Source organism: Neophocaena asiaeorientalis, unplaced genomic scaffold, assembly GCF_003031525.2.
Source record: "Neophocaena asiaeorientalis asiaeorientalis breed wild unplaced genomic scaffold, Neophocaena_asiaeorientalis_V1.1 scaffold336, whole genome shotgun sequence".
Classification (NCBI taxonomy): Eukaryota; Metazoa; Chordata; class Mammalia; order Artiodactyla; family Phocoenidae; genus Neophocaena; species Neophocaena asiaeorientalis.
Genome location: NW_020174788.1, coordinates 2,200,224 through 2,222,689, shown reverse-complemented (window position 1 = coordinate 2,222,689; position 22,466 = coordinate 2,200,224). Strand labels below are relative to the sequence as shown.

At 39.5% G+C, this 22,466-nt stretch overlaps 1 protein-coding gene across 1 annotated transcript in view; it reads left to right on the top strand.

Annotated features, from left to right (window-relative positions):
• The window catches only part of SGCD (sarcoglycan delta), a 405,485-nt gene extending 383,043 nt beyond the window's left edge, over positions 1–22,442 (top strand). Inside the window, exons 7-8 of the mRNA XM_024760147.1 lie at positions 18,683–18,806; positions 20,381–22,442. Of these exons, the coding sequence (XP_024615915.1) occupies positions 18,683–18,806; positions 20,381–20,554 (298 nt within the window). The 3' untranslated portion in view covers positions 20,555–22,442. The remainder of the gene's footprint in view (positions 1–18,682; positions 18,807–20,380) is intronic.
• Positions 22,443–22,466: the final 24 nt, after the last annotated feature.

Genomic DNA, 22,466 nt, shown 5'->3' with positions numbered 1-22,466 from the left:
GTCAGTGCAGAGGACCAGGCTGTTGGAGATCACCTGTTGGCTCCCCTTGTTAGTGTGGGCAACCTAGGTTCTTTCTCTCTTCCATTGCCTGAGCCAGGTACATGCTTAGTTTCATGAAGAAGGACAGCAGCTTTGCCTTCACTGAGGCAGAGACCGTCACTGCTACCAGTTCACCCTGGTGGATTCTCACTCATCCTCACTCTCTTCATTTCACACCCATCTTCCCGTCCAGCTGCCTGCCCTGCTGACTCCAGACTGCAGCATCAAACACAAAGACAACAGCCTTACACAGACTATTTACCCAGCTCCCATAACCGTATGAGGTTCTGTTGCTTTAATGAACCTGTATACATCTCACTCCCATAACCGTATGAGGTTCTGTTGCTTTAATGAACCTGTATACATCTCACTCATAGAGGCTCTCTTTATCTGACTGAATCCTGATGGAAAATGGGCAACTCTTAGGCCAGATCTGGCTCTCAGAAAGTTGGCCTATTCATAGTTTAAAGTAATAATAAGTTGCCAACACAGCCGCCTGATAAACACACCCCTTGCCATGGCCCTGCCCACCATTGGAACAAGACCCAGCTCCACCCACCAGTGGGCAGGTACCAGTCCCATCAGGAAGCCTGCACCAGCCTCTTAGACAGCCTCGTCCACCAGGGGGCAGACAGCAGCAGCAGAAGTAAAACCCTGCAGCACGTGGAATGGAAACTTGCAATCACAGAAAATTAGACAAAATGAGACAGCAGAGGAGTATGTCCCAGATGAAGGAACAAGATAAAACGCCAGAAGAACTAAGTAAACTGGAGATAGGCAATCTACCTGAAAAGAATTCAGAGTAATGATAGTAAAGATGATCCAAGATCTTAGAAAAAGAATGGAGGCATAGATCGAGAAGATACAAGAGATGTTTAACAAAGACCTAGAAGAACTAAATATAAAACAAACAGATCAACATACAATAACTGGAATGAAAAATACACTAGAAGGAATCGATAGCAGAATAACTGAGGTAGAAGAATGAAAAAGTGACCTGGAAGACAGAATGGTGGAAATCACTGCCGTGGTACAGAATAAAGAAAAAAGAATGAAAAGAACTGAGGACGGTCTAGGAGACCTCTGGGACAACATTAAACGTACTGACATTTGCATTATAGGGGTCCCAGAAGGAGAAGAGAGAGAAAGGACCTGAGAAAATATTTAAAGAGATAATAGCTGAAAACTTCCCTAATATGGGAAAGGAAACATTCACCCAAGTCCAGGAAGCACAAAGAGTCCCATACAACATAAACCCAAGGAGGAACATGTCAAGCCACAGATTAATCAAACCAACAAAAATTAAAGACAAAGAAAAAATATTAAAAGCAACAAATATCATACAAGGGAATTCCCATAAGGTTATGAGCTGATTTCTCAACAGAAATTCTTCAGGCCAGAATGGAGTGGCAGGATATATTTAAAGTGATGAAAGGGAAAAACCTACAACCCAGAATACTCTACCGAGTAAGGCTCTCATTCAGATTTGATGGACAAGCAAAAGCTGAGAGAATTCTGCACTACCAGACCAGCTTTGCAACAAAGGCTAAAGGAACTTCTCTAGGTGGAAAAGAAAAGGTCCCAACTAGAAACAAGAAAATTACAAATGGAAAAGCTCACTGGTCAAGGCAACACAGAGTAAAGGCAGGCAATCATCCACACACAAATATCATAGCAAAACCAGCAATTGTTCAAAGAGCAGAGCACAAATGCAGGATATTGGAAATTAAAAGACCAGCGACTTAAAACAATCTTGTTTATATATAGACTGCTATATCAAAACCTCATGGTACCCACAAACCAAAAAACTACCATAGATACACACAAAAAAGAAAAAGCAATCCAAACACATAACTAAAGTTAGTCATGAAATCACAAGAGAACAAAAGAGGAAGGGAAGAAAAAAGACCTACAAAAACAAATCCAAAACAATTAATAAAATGGCAATAAGAACATATATATCAATAATTACCTTAAAAGTAAATGGATTAAATGCTCCAACCAAAAGACATAGACTGGCTAAATGGATACAAAAACAAGACCCATATATATGCTGTCTACAAGAGACCCACTTCAGATCTAGGTACACATACAGACTGAAAGTGAGCGGATGGAAAAAAGTATTCCATGCAAATGGAAGTCAAAAGAAACCTGGAGTAGCAATACACATATCAGACAAAATAAACTTTAAAGACTGTAACAACAGACAAAGAAGGACACTACATACTGATCAAGGGATCAATCCAAGAAGATATAACAGTTGTAAATATGACCGCACCCAACCTAGGAGCACTTCAATATATAAGACGAATGTTAACAGCCATAAAAGGGGAACTCAACAGCAACACAATAATAGTGGGGGACTTTAACACCCCACTTTTATCAATGGACAGATCATCCAGACAGAAAATCAATAAGGAAACACAGGCCTTAAATGACATATAAAATGAGATGGACTTAACTGATATTTATAGAGCATTCCATTCAAAAGCAGCAGAATACACATTGAAGTGCATATGGAACATTCTCCAGGATCGATCACATGATGGGCCACAAAGTGAGCCTCAGTAAATTTACGAAACCCGAAATCATCTCAAACATCTGTTCCAACTACAATGCTATGAGATTAGAAATCAGCTACAAGAAAAAAACTGTAAAAACACAAGCACGTGGAGGCTAAACAGTATGCTACTAAACAACCAACAGGTCACTGAAAAAATCAAAGAGGAAATGAAAAAATACCTAGAGACAAACAAAAACAAAAGCACGATAATCCAAAACCTATGGGACACAGCAACAGCAGTTCTAAGAGGGAAGTTTACAGCAATACAGTCTTACCTCAGGAAACAAGAAAAACCTCAAATAACAACCTAACCTTACAGCTAAAGCAATGAGAGAAAGAATAAACAAAACCCAAAGTTGTAGAAGAAAAGAAATCATAAAGATCAGAGGAAAAAATAAATGAAATAGAGACGAAGAAAAAGATCAGTGAAACTAAAAGCTGGTGCTTTGAAAAGATAAAGAAAGTTGATAAACCTTTAGCCAGACTCATCAAGAAAAAAAGGGAGAGGGCTCAAATCCATAAAATTAGAAATGAAAAAGAAGTTACGGTGGACACCAGAGAAATACAAAGGATCAAAAGAGAGTACTACAAGCCACTAACTATATGCCAATAAAATGGACAGCCTAGAAGAAATGGACAAATTCGTAGAAAGGTACAATCTCCCAAGATTCAACCAGGAAGAAACAGAAAATATGAACAAACCAATCACAAGTTCTGAAATTGAAACTGTGATTTAAAAACTCCCAACAAACAAAAGTCCAGGACCAGATGGCTTCACAGGTGAATTCTATGAAACATTTACAGAAGAGTTAACACCTACCCTGAAACTATTCCAAAAACTTGCAGAGGAAGGAACACTCCCCAAACTCATTTTATGAGGCCACCATCACCCTGATGCCAGAACCAGAGAAAGATAGTACAAAAAAAGAAAATTACAGACCAATATCATTGATGAACATAGATGCAAAAATCCTCAATAAAATACTAGCAAACTGAACCCAAATCCATTAAAAGGATCATGAACCATGATCATGTGGGATTTATCCCAGGGATGCAAGGATTCTTCAGTATCTGCAGATCAATCAGTGTGATACACCACATCAACAAATTAAAGAAGAAAAACCATATGATCATCTCAGTAGATGCAGAAAAAGCTTTTGATAAAATTTAACACCATTTATGATAAAAAAAAAACTCTCCAGAAAGTGGGCATAGAGAGAACCTACCTGAACACAATAAAGGCCAGATGTGACAAACCCACAGCAAACATCATTCTCAATGGTGAAAAGCTGAAAGCATCTCCTGTAAGATCAGGAACGAGACAAGGATATCCACTGTCACCACTTTTATTAACATAGTTTTGGAAGTCCCAGCAATCAGAGACGAAAAAGAAATAAAAGGAATCCAAATTGGAAACGAAGAAGTAAAACTGTCACTGTTTGCAGATGACATGATTCTATACATCGAAAATCCTAAAGATGCTACCAGGAAACTACGAGAGCTCATCAGTGAATTTCATAAAGTTGAAGGATACAAAATTAATACACAGAAATCTCTTGCATTGCTATACACAAATGAGGAAAAATCAGAAAGGGAAATTAAACAATCCCACTTACCATCGCATCAAAAAGAATAAAATACCTAGGAATAAACCTAGGAGGCAAAAGACCTGTACTCTAAAAACTGTAAGCCACTGATGAAAGAAATCTAAGATGACACAAACAGATGGAAAGATATACCATGTTCTTGGATTGGAAGAATCCATATTGTCAAACTGACTATACTACCCAAGGCAAGCTACAGGTTCAGTGCAATCCCTGTCAAATTACCAATGGCATTTTTCACAGAACTAGAACAAAAAATCTTCAAACTTCTATGAAGACACAGAAGAACCTGAATAGCCCAAGCAATCCTGAGAAAGACAAGCAGAGCTGGAGGAATCAGGGTCCCTGACTTCAGACTACACTACAAAGCCACAGTCATCCAAACAGTATGGTACTGGCACAAAAAAACAGAAATATAGATCAGTGGAACAGGATAGAAAGCCCAGAAATAAACCTCTGTACCTATGGTCAATTAATGCGTGACAAAGGAGGCAAGAATATACATTGTAGAAAAGACAGTCTCTTCAATAAACAGTGCTGGGAACACTGGACAGCTACATGTAGAAGAATGAAATTAGAACATTCTTTAACACCATTTACAAAATGAACTCAAAGTGGATTAAAGATCTAAATGTAAGACTGGATACTATAAAACTCTTAGAGGAAAACATAGGCAGAACGCTCTTTGACATAAATTGCAGCAATATCTTTTCAATCCTTCTCCCAGAATAATGGAAATAAAGACAAAAATAAACAAATGGGACCTAATTAAACTCAAAAGCTTTTGCACATCAAATGAAACCATAAACACAACAAAAAGACAGCCCACAGAATGGGAGAAAATATTTGCAAATATGCAACTGACAAGAGATTAATCTCCAAAATATACAAACAGCTCATGCAGCTCTATATCAAAAAAACAAAGAACCCAATCAAAAAATGGGCAGAAGATCTAAATAGACATTTCTCCAAAGAAGACAAACAGATGGCCAAAAGGCACATGCAAAGATGCTCAACATCACTAATTATTAGAGAAATCCGAATCAAAACTATAATGAGGTATCACCTCACCCTGGTCAGAATGGACATCATCAAGAAGTCTACAAACAATAAATGCTGGAGAGGGTGTGGAGAAAAGGGAACCTTCCTACTCTGTTGGTGGGAATGTAAATTGGTACAACTATTATGGAGAACAGTATGGAGGTTCCTTAAAAAACTAAAAATAGGGTTATCATATGATCCAGCAATCCCATTCCTGGGCATATAACCAGATAAACCATAATTCAAAAAGATACATACACCCCCCCCCGTGTTCATTGCAGCACTATTTACAATAGCTAAGACATGGAAACAATCTAAGTGTCCATCGAGAGATGAATGAATAAAGATGTGGTACATATATACAATGGAATACTACTCAGCCATTTAAATGAATGAAATAATGCCATTTGCAGCAACATGGATGGATATGGAGATTATCATACTAAGTAAGTCAGAGACTAAGACAAATACATGAAATCGCTTATATGTGGAATCTAAAAAAAAAAAAAGATACAAATGAACTTATTACAGAACAGAAACAGACTCGGAGACTGAGAGAATGGACTTATGGTTACCAGGGAGAATGGGTGGGGGGAAGGGATAGATTGGCAGTTTGGGATTGACATGTACACATCGCTGTATTTAAAATAGATAACCAACAAGGACCTACTGTATAGCACAGGGAACTCTGCTCAATGCTCTAATAACCTGAATGGGAAAAGAATTTGAAAAAGAATAGATACATATATATGTATAACTGAATCACTTTTGCTGTACACCTGAAACTAACACAACATTGTTGATCAAGTATACTCCAATATAAAATAAGAATTTTAAAAAAAGAAACATTGAGAAACCATACTCCCTCTTGACATGAGAAATGAAAAAAAATAATAATTTGCCCAAGTTTAAAGGTGAGTTGATTTTACTGTACAATTTCCAAATCCATCTTTTGAAAAATCAGAAACCTGGACCTCTAGAGAACAGCGGTACAATAGTCTGAGTATCCTGACCAACTGTTTTCCTTGAAAAGAACAAAAAATTGGTAAAAATATTTTAAATGCATCAATGAGCTGGAAATTAGTTATGATTAGTCCAAGAGGTAAAATACCATAGGAACCCAGAGAAGTAACCTGAGCATTGAGGCCAGCTGTAACTTTACAGATTTTGCTAAACTAGATGAAATTCAGCTTCAGTTTTATGGTCTGTTGGGTCATGGGAACAAAGCAAATCTCAGGGCTCACTGAAAACAGGTAGTCTATCTAAAGATCCCACAGATGTAATTGGGACCCCAGTGTACCAAACCTTCAGTGTATGGATGAAATAGAATGTACCTACCTGGTCTTGCCCTCCTCTGCCCTTTCCACCCAGAGGATTACAAGGGAAATAGCCTGTCTTGAACCTCAGCACTGAATGGAAGGAAAAGAAAAAAATTTCTCCAAGGCCTGGTAACTTCAAACTGGCCCTCCCTCTGTCTGTAGCCTGAATTCATATTACCTGGTTGGTCCTAAGACATCCAGCAAAGAAATTAGTTTACACTTGACCCAGGCTGAAGGTGGCACCAGTGATTCATGGAAACAGACACAAACCCTCTCTAGAAAAAAAATCACCGTAAAAGTAGGTCTCAAATAAGTTCAGCAAATAAAGACCCAAGAGATATGAACCCACAGAGGCAAGAAATATGAAGCATACTCAGAAACAAGGCACCAGGAGCAAGAGAGAAGCATGGAAACAAGGCAGCCAGTTTATATGCACAGAGGCTTCCGATATGGGAATTAGCAGAGAAAGAATATAACATAATATGTTTACTATGAGTTGAGAAACAAAAGAGAATTGAAAGAGTAAAAACCAAAGGAATATAAAAATGGCTGACAAATTAGAAAATGCACAATAAGGAATTTCTAGAAATGAAAACATAATCTCAAAAAGGAAAACTCCAATGGATGTGATGAAAAATAATACAAAGAAAAATTAAACGAACATGAGACTATACCTACAGAATCATCCAGAAAAAAGAGAGGCAGAATAACAGGAGTTCTGGAACAGGAATGCTAGGATGAGAATGTCTAATCTAAGTTTCAGCATGAAAAGAGAGAGAATGGACCAAAAACAATTTTTGAAGACATATCAGCTGAGTGTTGTCCAGAAGTGATGAAAGACACAAAAGTACAAATTTAGAGAGTCCCAAAAAAAACCCAAAAACCTCAGGTAGAGTAAATAAAATGAAATCTACATCTAGGCATATCGAATGACATTTCAGAACATCAAAAATCAAAAGCATCAAGAGAGAATAGAAGAAAAAAGAAGTTCTAGAATTGAAGTTAGACTGAGAGCTGACTTCTTAACCACAACAGTGAGAACCAGAATACAGAGGAATAATATCTTCAGTCCCTGAGAGAAAATAACTGTCAGCACAGCATTCTGCATCCAGAGAAAAGCCCTTTTACAAGAGAGGGCAAATTAAAAAATTACTCCAGAAAAAGAAAACTGAGGATTTGCCCCAGCAAACCCTCACTAAAAGAACATGTCAAAAACTTTCTTGATTTTAAGAAAAAAGGGAGGTGTATGATGACAGAAGGAATAAGTAAAGTGGACAATACATGGATATAATATGTAAATAAACACGGAATAAACAACAATCTTCCCAGGTTAAAAAACACAGAACCAAAGTACCTAACAGTACAGATAAATCAAAAATAGTATATTTGAACTGTTACCTATTAAAAGAAAATCCATTAAAGATTTAATATTGTGAAGGTATTGACTTTCCTCAGAATTGATCTATGGATTCACACAATCCCGATCAAATTCCCTGCAGGCTTTTAAGACTTATATGGAAAAGGAAAACATCTAGAAGAGCTAAACCAATCTGTTTTCCTTTTGCAAAAGCTAAAGGAGTTGCTCTAGCTGATTCTGACTTCTTATAAAGTTATGGTAACCAAGACAGTCCGGTATTAGCATGAGGCTAGGCAAATAGAGAGTTTAGAAATAGATCTGTATGTACATGGTTAATTGATTTTCAAGAAAAGCACCAGTGCTATTCAATAGGGAAAGGATTATTTATTCAATAAATGGTGCTGGAACAAGTCAATAAACCTACTGGTAAAAAAGTGAACCTCAACTCTATTCTTAAAAACTAATCAAGATGGGGCTTCCCTGGTGGCGCAGTGGTTGAGAGTCTGCCTGCCGATGCAGGGGACATGGGTTCGTGCCCCGGTCCGGGAAGATCCCACATGCCGCGGAGCGGCTGGGCCCGTGAGCCATGGCCGCTGAGCCTGTGTGTCCGGAGCCCGTGCTCCGCAACACGAGAGGCCAGAACAGTGAATGGCCCGCGTACCGCAGAAAAAAACAAACAAACAAAAAAAAACTAATCAAGATGGATCATAAATCTAAATGTAAAGCTAAAACTATAAAGCTTCTAGCAAAGACATGAGAGACTATCTTTGTAACCTTGGGGTAGGTGATGGTTTATTAGGGAAGGTACAGAAATACTAAACATAAAATATATGATAAATTGACATTCATCAAAAGACACTTTAAAAATGAGGTAAGTCATGGATTGGGAGAAAATACTTGATATAGATAGATATATAGATAGATTTCAGGTATATGTATACACACAGAGATATTTATATCTGAATTTTCTGAAAATATATCTGAAATTTCAGAGATATATATACACACAAAATTTTTTACCTAGAATATACAGCAGATCAGTAACAAAAATACAAATAACCCAATTGTTAAAAGAAAAAAAGTTGGACAAAAGATTTAAATAGATCCCTCCCAAAAGAACATCTTTGAATAGCCAATAAGCATGTGAAAAGCTGCTCGACCTCATTAGTCATCAGGGAAGTGAAAACTGTAATGAAGAACCATTTTATAGCTACTGGAATAGTTTTAATTACATCAACATTGGTGCCAGGAATGTAAAACTGCACAACTACCTTGGAAAACAGTGTGTCAGTTTTCTTATTGTATTAGTCTACAGCAGCTTAAAAAACCAGACATTTGTTATCTCTCAGTTCCTGTGGGTCAGAAATCTGGGTGCGATTTAGTGATGCCTCTCACTCAGGATCAATTATCAGGTTGCACTTAAGCTGTTGGCCAGGGCTGTGATCTTTTCAAATGCTTGTCTTGGGGAAGATCTGTCTATAAATGCACTGCAGTGGTTGTTGGCAAGACTCAGCTTCCTGTAGATTATTGGAATGAGGGCCTTAGTTCCTCATGGGCTAATGGGATCCCTCAGTTTCTCAGACATCTCCATAGGGCAGTTCCCAGCATGGCAGCTGGCATCCCTTTGAGTGAGGGAATGAGAGCAGGAACCCAAGATGGAAGCCACAGTCTTTTTAAAACCTAGTCTCGTGAGTGGCATCCTATCACTCTTGCAATGTTTTACTTGTGTAGAAGCAAGCCACTATATCCAGCCCACGTCTAGGAGAGAGAATCACCTAAGAGCATGCATACCAGAAGTCAAGGATCATTGAGGATTATTTTAGATACTGCCTTACCACGTTTATTAAAGACACACCTATGCTACAACTTAGTAGTTCTATTCATAGCTCCTTATTTTAGAGAAATGAAAACTTTATCCTCATAAAGACGTGTGCAAAATAGCCCCAAACTCAAAACAGCCAAATCTCTACCAACAGGAAACAGGATAAAGGGTACAAACGTGCAGTTATAAGCTGAATGAGTTCTGGAGAGCTAATGTCCAGCGTGGTGGTGACTATAGTTAATAAATAACAATGTATTATATATTTGAAATTTGCTAAAAGAGTAGATCTTAAATGTTCTTAACACATGGAGGGTAAAGGTAAATATGTGCGGTGATGAACAGGTTAATTACCTTAATTTGGGGAATCATTTCACAATGTATACATGCGTCAAAACATCATGTTGCTGTAAAGCAATTATACCCCAATAAAGGTGTTTAAAAAATAAAAAAACAAAAACAACATCATGTTGTACACCTTAAATATATACAATGTTTATTTCTTAATAAAATTAAAGGATCTGTGCATTTCACTGTATGTAAATTTTTCCTCAGTAAAAAGTCATCTGAAATAAACAAGTAATCCAATTACATGAGAGACACATCTAAAATATAACCATACAGAATGGATGATACTTAAAAGAGTAGAAAAATGCGTTCAAGGAAAATACAGAGTGAGAACTATACTAATAGGCAAAATGGATTTCAAGGCAAAAACATTATAAGAAATAGGATCATTATACATTGATAAGAAAAGACAATCAGGAAGACAGAACAATTCTAAGCTGATATGTGTTTAATAAAATACCTCTTTTAGTAACTGATAGATCAGGCAGATATATATATAAATTTGAACAGAACAATTAAATATCTTGAGTTAACAGACACACATAGAACATGGCACCAACAACTGCAGAACACACACTCTTTTCAGACAGGCATGAATATTTTAAAAATTGACATATACTGGGCCAAAAACCTAGCCTCAATTTTTAAATCATTGATTTTTTTTAAGAGAATGTTTTTTAACTATCATAACATTATCAGTTTAAAACTGATGAATAAAATATACACTAGAAATAAATCCTAGAAAATCTTACATATTTAGAAATTAAGGAAAATCCTTCTGTAAAACTTACCACAGGAGAAATTATGCTAAAATTACAAAACATTTACATCTATATTAATACTCCTTTGGGATGCTGCCAAAAAAATACACATCCTTAAATGAATATATTAACTAAGAAGGCAGAACATTTTAAGTAACTAAGGTGGCAACACATTTTAGAACTTAGATTAGGATAATTCTGCAGTTCTATTTAGAACAAAAGACAGGGAAAATTTAAGGACAAGAAATAAACATAACACAGGATTGACAAAAGCAAAAGTTAGCTCTTTGAAAAGATGAATAATTGACAGTACTGCTAAAGAGGAAAAGAAGACATGAATAAAAATATTTGGAACAACAAAAGACATAACTACAAATGTTGGGGACATTTTTTTAAGTGAAAATATTATGAAAAGCTTTTGCCAAGAAGTTTAAACCTTTCTATGAAATAGAAAAATACTAAGAAGACATAACTCACCGAAATCAACCTGAGAAGAAACATAAAACCTGTATAATCCTATAATTATTTTTTAAATGGAAATAAGGTGTCATTCCATGCCCAGAAGGTTTATGAATGAGTTAAATATTCAAGGAGTAAATAATTCTAATCTTTCATTAAAAATTCCAAAATATAGAAAACTGACAGAACCTGACAAATATATTGTAAGACAGAAAAATTACAGGATAAACTCACTTACGAACACAGGTGCAAAATCCTAAAAAAATTAAGTTTCAGAAATTGATAGGAAAGATGATACGTAATGACAATGTCGAACTAATACCAAAAAATTCAGGAGTGGGTTATTATTGGAAAATTAATATAATTCACTACATTAATATATTAAGGAGAAGTATATTATCTCAATATATGAAGAATAAAATGGTACTTGATAAAATCCATAGCAATGAATGATAGAAACTCTTAGCAAGATAAGAATAGAAGGGAACTCTGTCATCACAATAAAAAGTATTTTGGGAAAAAATAAAAACCGTAGAACGAAAGAACCTGAATGATAATTTTTTTTTTTTTTTAGGGACAAAGGTGGGGTTTGTTTTTATCATAAAAGAAAAAAAAACTCCTAAGGAATCTTAACAAAGGAAGGGAATATTTCACACTCAGAGAATGGACACCAGGACACAAAATTACAAGTGTTTTTACTCCAGACCTGTCCTCATCTCCTCCAACAGCAGAGATGGGAAGGAGACAGCTGAAGCAAACAGGCAATTCTGTAAAACAAAGACTTAGAAACCCTACAAATATGATTAAAATCTAAACTTCTGTTTTGCTTTAAAAAAAATTTTTTTAATATATCAGAAGGCCTGCTTTAGTGACATGCTAGTCCCACCAGAAAATAACCCCAAAACCCCCATGTCAGTAACATGCTCAAGTTGACCAGCCAACTCGTATTTCCAAACCCCTGTGTGTACAAGTACGTGTGTGTCTTTTAAACCAAAGCCCCAGGGCTCAGGTGACTGCTACCGCTATCAGTTCAGGAAAAGGCAAGATTGCTGTTTCCTTACTTTTAGTCAACACTGTATTGGACAGTCCTAGACAGAACAGTATGAAAAGTAAAAGAAATAAGAAGTATAAGAAATCAAAAGACATAAAACTGTCAAAATAATTACTGCCTACCAAGAAAACCTAAATCAACCTGCGTACAAATTGTGAAAAATAAGATAACTTACCTAGGTGTTAACTGCAAGATCAACATACCCAAAACAACAAACAAAAACCTGAATCTCAATACAACAGGAAAACGAAATAGGTGTAAGAGAAATACATTTTTACCGAAATACCATTTTCAGCAGCCACAAGAGATATGCTGAATCCACATAGAGAAGACTAACTTTTTTGAAATACATCCAAGAAAACATAACAAACTAGTGACAGATGGAATGATCATGAAGTGAACGTAAATCCAATCAAAATTCCAACAGGTCTTCCTTCAGTTGAAACTCCAGTTGATTCTGACATTTATTTGGAAGACCAAGAAGAGCTAGGACAGTCTGGAAGAACAAGGCAAGAGAACTTGCCTTATGAAATGTAAAGAATTTAAAAATCATAGTAAGCTAAAATATTTAATTAATTATTGTCACAGGGATAGATGAATAGAATAACGAAACAGACCAGAAAACCCTGAAAGAGGCCCATAAGTGTATGGAAACATCATTTATGACAGAGCTAAATATGGGCTTTTCAATATATGATGTTGAGATCCTTCATCTGCATCTGTTTTGACCCCAACCTCAGACTACACACAAAAATGAATACCCATGAATTAGAGACTTAGAAAAAGCAAAGCATAAAAGTTTTAAAAACAATATTGAAGAACTTTATGGTTTCAGTGTAAGGAAGGATTTCTCAGACAAGACACAGAAAGCACAAACCCTAGAGGAAAAGATAATAAATTTGTTGACATTAAAATATAAAACTTTTTCACCCCAAAATGCTAAGCATAGAGTGAAAAGATAAACTACAGCCTCAAAAAAGGAAATTATCAATACATAGAACTTATAAACAGTTATTTTTCAGAAGAGAAAAAGCATGACTATAAGTCACACATACAAAATCAAAAAAAATTAAAAGAGACAAAAGACATTTCACTGAAGAAGAATCCCAAATGGCTTACCAACAAATGAAAACAGCCTTAACTCCATTACTCATCTGGGAAATGCAAATTTAAAAGACAGTAGCATCCCATTTCACACTCAGTTCATAATAAACAATATCAAATGCTAGCAAGAAAGTAGAAAAAAACAGAACTCTATACATTACTAGTGGGAAAGTAATAAAGCTGTAGATAAGCATACCTTAGGAGCTAGCAATTCCACTCTTCACCTATGTGTCCTAAAGAAAATTTACGAGTGAACACCAGGATCCACATACAAGAATGTGCAGAGATGACTTCGTAGAAACAAAAACTTGGTATCAAGCCAAATGTCCAACAAAAGGATGGACAAAGAAATCATGCTGTGTGATAACCCCAGGGGAATAGAATAAATTACAGCTGTGCTACAGCACGGATGCATCTCAGGAACAGAATGTTGAGGCCAAAAATAAGTAAATCACTGAAGAATACATGAGTGGAATTATTCTGTGCATAAAGCCCCAAAACACATGGTAGTAAACAATTTATCATTTAAGGAGGCAAATGCAGTAATATAATATTATAAAGAAAAGCAAGAAAACAGTAAACAAAATTCATAGTAGTAGTTACTCTTGAGAGAAGGAAGTGGTTAGGATTAGGAAGAGCTCAGGGAATTACAAAGCTAAGAATTTTCTTTTTTTTAAAAAAAAGGATGGGGCTTCCCTGGTGGCGCAGTGGTTGAGAGTCTGCCTGCCGATGCAGGGGACGCAGGTTCGTGCCCCGGTCTGGGAGGATCCCACATGCCGCGGAGCGGCTGGGCCCGTGAGCCATGGCCGCTGAGCCTGCATGTCCGGAGCCTGTGCTCCGCAGCGGGAGAGGCCACAGCAGTGAGAGGCCCGCGTACCGCAAAAAAAAAAAAAAGGGGATGGTGACTATACAAGATTCATGTCAATGTCATCCTTTATAACATATTTCTATTTAGAGAAATCTTTTGCATCAATTCCAAAAATGTAATGATTTGGAATAAAATGTTTTTTCATCAGAAGCCCGGGCAGTAATCGGCCAGGTTAGAACAGCAGCTGCCTCCTGTCCAGAGCATCTCCATCACTTGCCATATATGACTGTGCAGAGACTCCCGTTTTCCTTATAGCTTTCTTATGGGTCACTCACTGACATCACCTTTCCAGTCTTTGTGGGCATCTGATATGACGACGTTGTTTTAGAGCAGTGGTTCTCAAAGTGTGGTTCCCAAACTAGCAGCTTCAGCATCACCCGTGACTTGTCGCAAGTGCAGGCATTCAGGCAACACCCTTAACCTACTGTATCAAACTCAGGGGTGGAGCCCGGCAACCTAAGTTTTAACAAGCCCTCCAGGGGATTCTGCTGCTCCTGTTTGAGAACCCCTGTTCTGGAGGGCATGGCCCAGCCTTGGACCTCCTTTCCTAGACTTTCTTCCATTCTCAGATCCTTCAGTCCTCCCAGACGGGAGTCACATGTGCTCCTAACGGGAGCAGTATTCATTTCCAAGAGCCAGCAGGACCCTCAATTGTCACCAGCGCCCCCCAAATCAGGAGGAAGCCTCCCTCCATTTTCCTTGCTCAATACCATCTAAGCAGTGGTGTTTTGGTTGTTAATCTATGGTCAGAAATTGACTGACATCACTGCAAGAGTGCTTTGTCTGCTCTTTGCAGGCCCCACAGGGCTCTTGTAGGAGCTTTTTTTTTTGCAGTGGAAAGATTTAGCATGTGAACAAACTATTAAGTCTGCCTGAAGGACAAAGGGCATTAAGATGAGGTATGAAACACAAAGCCAGTTACCGTTTTGTCCCTGCTGCCAGGAAATTCTCATTTCTACCTTATCTTAGCCTCTCACACTGGGAGACAGTTTCAGAGTAGCGCCCTTCCTTGTCATCCTGGTACTTCCAAGGCTGTGAGGGGGGAAAAGGAAGCAGTTATATCTGAGTCCACTTCTCTGGCCTGGGAGCCCTCCTGCTGATTTCAAAGCCCATGGGAGGTGGCAAGAATAAAGTGAATTCATATGACAGAAATGCCAACACTCCATCTGATAAAGTTCTCCCAGCTCCAAACATTTTTTTTCTATTTTGAGTTTTTCCCTCTCAACTATCTTTTTGTATGAATCATCCACTTTGAAGGCTACATACCAAGTATGAACACATTCACCATATCCTGAATTTGATGTCAACCTTTTCAGTAAGTTGTAAGGACTGTTGCAGGGAAGGAAGTATGTCTCACTGAGCCATATGTAGTACTACCACCTTACCCTTATTTATGGAGGCTAGTTTGGGAACTACAAGTACATATTCCATGAAGAGAGATTTGACATTTAATTACGAAGAATGGCGTGAACATATGAGAGACAGGAAAAGAGGCCAGTTTTTCTGGACGTGATACGGAATACTGGACCACACACTTGGGTTTGAATCTTAGTTTTGCCCTTTCACTAGGTGTGCAACCCTGAGCAAGTCATTTACCTTAGCGTCCTTGCTTGTACAATCAGGACTGAAGGAGTGCCAAAGGCAGAGGATTTTTGTGGGGATTAAATGAGAGAACACATATAAGGCACGTTCCACAGTGTCCATCACCTAGTGAGTATTCAATAAAGCATAGCTGATGTTTATGGCAAGAAATAAGACTAACAAAGTAGGTCAGATCAAGCTCTAAATGGGCAACTAAGTCTAAGAGTTCCTATCTTTTCTTAGAAATGTGTGGCGGTTTTGGTAAGAGAAGTGACATATTCAAAGCTGACTTCAGGTGTGTGTGAAGTACACACAACTGACTTCACTTTATGTGTCAAGTACATTAGGGGAAAAAAAGGAAGAATCAGAGACAAAACTTGGGAGGTTTCAACAGTCCAGGTTAGAGATGAACTAATATATTACGTAGGGAGAAGTCGTGAGTTAAAAACTGCGTTAACTGATGCAGTGACGGAGGGAGGGAGGGAGGGAGGGAAGAAGGGGAACAGAGAAGATGGCGTGAGGGCTCTCCCCTGGGGAAGGTGGAGGATGGCAGTGCCCTGGAGAAGAGGGTGAACAAATGTGGAAGAGAGCTGGCAGTACTGTCAGAAGGGAAGCTTATGCCCTGAGGGGAAAGGTCTCAATAGCAGTGAAAACAGAAGGTGTTAGACAACACTAGGATAAGGGATGTGAGTCAGCCAGACCTTATAGGAGAGAAGCAAAGAAAATGGCGGAAAACCATCTTCAGATTTTAGACGTGAGCTATAGGAAGAGCTTGATGCGTTGGATTAAGGTCCTAGACAAGGCTGTGCTGCACAGACATCATTCCCTGCCACTCTAGCAACAAGACCCCCTTCCTTGAGCTGACGTTATAGTGAGAAGAACCACAGGCAAAGGAAGTCAACCACAGTTCGAGGTAGAACCACACCTGGCTCAGCACCAGCTTGGCGAAGGTCTTGTGAGGACGAGATGGCAGGATAGGGGATTTTTGCCACACACAAAGGGGTGAGGTCCGAATGGAAAGAAGGAGTGAAAGAGAAGCTCAAGCCAATCCTTTGCTTAGGACTAGACACCTGTTGTTTCTCTTTTAGACTCTGGATGAGCCACTGCAGGGGGAGCACAAAAATCAGTGGAGAAGCCTGCTCTCTGAAGCACACCTCAGGGACCCAGACCTGGGAAGTGGGGAAGAGCCCTGTCTTGGCACCTGTGGAATGTAGCTTGGGATGGCTCCGGGTGGCGCCCCACAGATCACCTTGCTCTGCCCGCCACTTACTGATGCCCATGAGGGTGTGTCCTACCCGTGGGGGCTGGTCGAAGCAGAACATGGAGTCAGCAGTTGGCAGAGAAGATGATGTTCCTTTTAAACACGTTCAAAGTGTCTGAAAGTTAGGAGTGGAGAAATAAAATGCAGAAAAGTGGTCTGATTTAGAGTGGCTTGGCGGCCACTCCTGAGGTCCATGCTTCCTAAGTTGGGATACTTTCTTTATAACAGAGAAGGAGATCTTCATTCAGTTCAATTTGGTGATAGTATTAAAATCTGGAATATTTAGAGGATGGTTGGGTTTTAGTTCATATTTTTTGCACAAAATGAGTTAGGCAAAACTCTTTCTGTGAAGCATTATCCTCTTTTTGCCCTAATAATTAGCATAGAATGTGGCTGAGTCTCCTTCTCTCAACTTACTTAATTTACATACAATAAAATTCACTCTTGGGAGGTATAATTATGTAAGTTTGCATAAACACATGGAGGCACATAACCACCACCGCAATCAAGATACAGAACAGTTCTATCACCAAAAAACATCTATTCTTCACGCTGTCCCTCTGTAGTCAAATCACTTTCCTCTAACTTACCTGTTCTGAGTTTTCTTTTGACAATTGCCTATTTGAGTAAGGCCTGAGATTTCTTTACGATTTCTTTACGATAACGACAGTAACAGCAGTAATAGTAATATTTAACACATATTAATTATACATTTCCAATGTGCCAGGCACCATTTGAAGCACTTTAGAGATGAAGAAACTGAGGCTTTGAGAAATTTTGGAAAAGAGAGGAGGGAAGAAGGGCTTGCCCAAGGTCATATAGTGGCAGCCCCATGGTTTGAGTTAGCCATGTCCAACTCCTAGGTCTATTTTCCTTTTTTTTTTTTTTTCTGCTGTATGTGGGCTTCTCACCGTTGTGGCCTCTCCCGTTGGGGAGCACAGGCTCCGGACGCGCAGGCTCAGCGGCCACGGCTCACGGGCCCAGCCGCTCCGCGGCATGTGGGATCTTCCCGGACCGGGGCACGAACCCGTGTCCCCTGCATCGGCAGGCAGACTCTCAACCACTGCGCCACCAGGGAAGCCCAGGGAAGCCCAGGGAAGCCCCCTAGGCCTATTTTCTTAACCTCTATCCAATTCTGCTTCCAGGAAGACAAAGAAAGCAGGGCAACGTGGAAAGAATATCTGCTAATTTCAGGAAGCTCAGTTTAGATCTGAGATTGCCTTACTCTAGAAATAAACAGCACTTATGTAAGAATTTGGTTAATGAAGCAATAATTGTCTGGGTGCAAGACAGAATGAAGCCAGGATCCTAGAACACCTTCCGTACAATCTTTGTGATATGCCCAGATACGTTATGTCCACCCTCATAAAGCTGATCAGGCATGCAAAGCTAGAATTCCCTGATCAGATGCTGAAATGTTGTCTCCATGCTCAGAGCACCAACTTCCTCCTAACTTTACTAAAACAGTGAAATGGGATCTTTAATCTTACTCTTGTACATATTTCAGGTTGGAGTCCCCCACCCGGTCTCTGGTGATGGAGGCCCCAAAAGGAGTAGAAATAAATGCAGAAGCTGGCAACATGGAAGCCACCTGCAGAACAGAGCTGAGACTGGAGTCCAAAGATGGAGAGGTAAGCATGAGAGGAACAGAAGCCCAGAGAGACACAGCTCCAACGACCCAGTGTTTCCTAAGACGCATCACTCCCTTTGCCTCTGAAGTGTATCCTACAGTGTAATGATCCTACAGTGTGACAGCAAAAAGAGCCAATCGGAAGGTTTTATTTCTGGAACAAATATGTTGAACGGCGTGATTATAAGCCAAACCCACAACACATAAAAGTTATAATTCATTATCTGTAAAAGTGTTGAGGTAATAGTGTGTATCGCAAGAACAGAATTATAAGGACATCTGTAAAAATGAATGTTATTTCCAAACTCTCTCATCACCTTAAAGTAAGATTTAGTTGGCTGCTATAATTAAACTGCATATCACACACGTCTGTTTAAAGAGGAACTTAGTTTACTGGTAGACATTTTCTTTTTTTTTTTTTTTTTCTTTTGCTCCGGACGCGCAGGCTCAGCAGCCATGGCTCACGGGCCCAGCCGCTCTGCGGCACGTGGGATCTTCCCGGACTGGGGCACGAACCCGCGTCCCCTGCATCGGCAGGTGGACTCTCAACCACTGCGCCACCAGGGAAGCCCTGGTAGACGTTTCTAAGTGTACATTGTATGTTTCTACTTTCACTGAAAATGGAAAAGTCAGATCTAACAGCTATCCCAAATCAGAACAAGCCAAAACTTAAGTAGGTGGCAAGAGGCTAAGAGATGAGAGACTGCAAACATTCATTCTCTTAGCCCAACACAGTCCCGCCTTGGTGAACAGAATAGCTGTTCGTGTTTTCACAAGCGAGGTAAGCCAAATCCCCAAAGAAAATATGACTCGAATGCAAACTTTTGAAAGTGGCTTTATCGTGTTCATAAGTGATTTTTTCTACTTAAGATTTTATTTAAAAGAGAAAAAATGTGTTTTTAAAGCAAAACTCTGTTCCACCTTCCATACCTACTTACAGGTTATCAGTCTCCACCTGCCTCTGTATACCAAGCCTGCCTTTTGATTGGTTTGGCATGTGCTAATATGCTATATTTGTTTCAAAAGAGCTAGTCAGATAGAGCTTTCAGTTATCAAAACTGTCTCTGTAGACAGCTGCAGACTCCAAACCACATACATTTAGAAGTAGCAACTACATCACAGATACGGTTTAACAGCTATCAGAATGTGGACCCTGGAGGAATCAGTTATAATCTTGACCATCATTTAAGACTGGAAGTACTGCATATTCTTGAAGGCCCACCGTGCACATAGATGTATTTAGGGTCTGAGAAGTCCCATAGTAAAGAAGATTGTTACCCTGTCATTTCCAAGTTTACTTCACTCTAGGAATCCCTTCACGTTCTACATGATACACTTTTACGAAATGCTAATATATACATGACATTGCCAGTGCAACGCTGTCTGGCTAGAATACAAGCTCCTGGGAGGGTAGAGACTTTATCTGTCTTGTTCATCCCTGAATTCCCAGTGCCAACAATTCTAAACACATAGTAGGTGCTCGTTTGATTTCAACTGAACATTCATCCCCTGTTTCGGAATGTCAAGTGGATAAATGACAGGCTGTAACTCTTCCTTCCTGTTTCTTCTCTTTAGATTAAGTTAGATGCTGCGAAAATCAAACTACCGAGACTGCCTCATGGATCCTACACGCCCACGGGAACAAGGCAGAAGGTCTTCGAGATCTGTGTCTGCGCCAATGGGAGATTATTCCTGTCCCAGGCAGGAACCGGTTCCACTTGTCAGATAAACACGAGCGTCTGCCTGTGAGAGACGATGCATAGTGGACATTGTCGGCAGCATCCAGGCCTTTTTCGGCTTTAGACCCTGGCTGCCAGCTATTTTTACTAGAACACAGAAAGCCTATCAAAGACCTTTTGTGTGTGTGTGTGTGTGTGTGTGTGTGTGTGTGTGTGTGTGTGTGAGTTTGCGTGTGTGGGTGATATAAATATATATAAATATATATAAATAAATATATATATCCTCTGTATAAAATGAGGTTTCAGTACAAAAGGAACCATGGGTGACCCTGTGATATCCACTGTCATTGCCATCCCAACCCCACCACATACATGATAAAAATCAAAACACTAATTCGGGCCCAATATTCCCCAGACCCTGCAGAATCACACAGTGTATCGACACTTAGTGAATATTCGCCTACACGTGTGAGTAACAGCCTGTCTTTTCCTCTAGTGTCATTACAAGGCAGTGATGGCGGGAATTTGCAAGTCACGCTACAAGGGCTGAGACCCTTGTAGTAAAAGCAGACACTTTATTAGCTTTTGTGCAGCTGGCCAACTTCTCCCCCTTCAAGTTAGGCATGGGGCAGTGCCGTAGAAGTCAGACAGAGGAACTCAACATGGCTGTGCTACTTTTGCATCCAAATGTATTGGGCTCTTGTGGTTGGATGAATTAGGAGGATGGATTTTAGCAAAGTTTGAAAGGCTCACCCAACTCCTGTGAGCTTATTACTTCCTTCAAACTCACGTATTATCCCACAGTCAAAACAGGAGCTGTAAGTCAGCACAAAATAGGAAAACAGTTGCTCCTCGGTCGGCTAGAAGCTCCTCGATGGCCTGACAGACTAAGAATAAATGGGAAATAGGTCTCTGTTTGAAGTGAAAAAATGGCTCAAAACCTGTTACATCCTCACTCCTGTTGACTTTATCCAACAGACTCCTACCCAAAATGATCACGTCAATCCAGATCTTTAAGAGTGGAACCCCTACCCCCAAGAGGAGCTATTTGGAGACAGAAATCAAAGAGTGGCGAAGGAAACCAAATTATTTTAAAATACGTTTCTGGGGACTGGTAGGTAATTTAGAGGCATGCGTTTCATTTCTAAAGGTATGCACAAACTCTCTGCCTGCAATCTTCTTATATATCTTTTCAGTATGGGGATATTCATTTTCCTCAGTTGACCGTTGTCTTCTCTAAGAACAGTGACCCAAGAATCACAGATCTAAAGTACCACATGCCCCCAGAAATGCTCGCTGAAAATTAATATAGACTGAGTCAAGTGTCTTTATTAGAATCACTGGGTCGCCGGGGGACCCAGCGGTACCCACTCCCCCGTATGCGGAAGCAGCTCCCTAATTCCCGCCATCAGCTACCTCCCATCACCCCACTTTCATCATCGTGCTCCAGGGTCACCCTGGCCAGCTCTTGTGCTGGGACAGGGGATTACACTATCTCTGTTCAAAGAGGGGGATACGTGCCTATGCCTTACGACAATGCACTCAGCAAGGAGAAGCACATCCAATATTTATCTTGTGTTACCTGTAGTTTATTTTGAGTGATTGGAGGGGAAGGGTTTCACAATGACTGGGGCATCTTAAAAGCTAGTAGGCAAACCAAGTGGCTGACAGATGTGGACGCCTAGGAGCCTGGAAGGGAGACGTAACTGCTTTCAGCCATCCTGGATACCACTTGGCAAGCAGTAGCCCCACAGTCCTAAACGAGGTCATATTTGTGGGCCTGAATGGCATTTGTTTGTTGTTGTTTTTTTCTTCAACAGGGTTCTGCTTTTTCTTACTCCGCAAGCAGTGGGGAGATGTGCCATAGGAAATGAATAAGAGGTTTGGTATTTTTGAGATGACACTCAAGCATCGGGCTGAGTTTTGCACATGTGGAAGGTAAAAGCAAGCTGTGTGTTGCTTGGTCACTTAGATATGGGGGG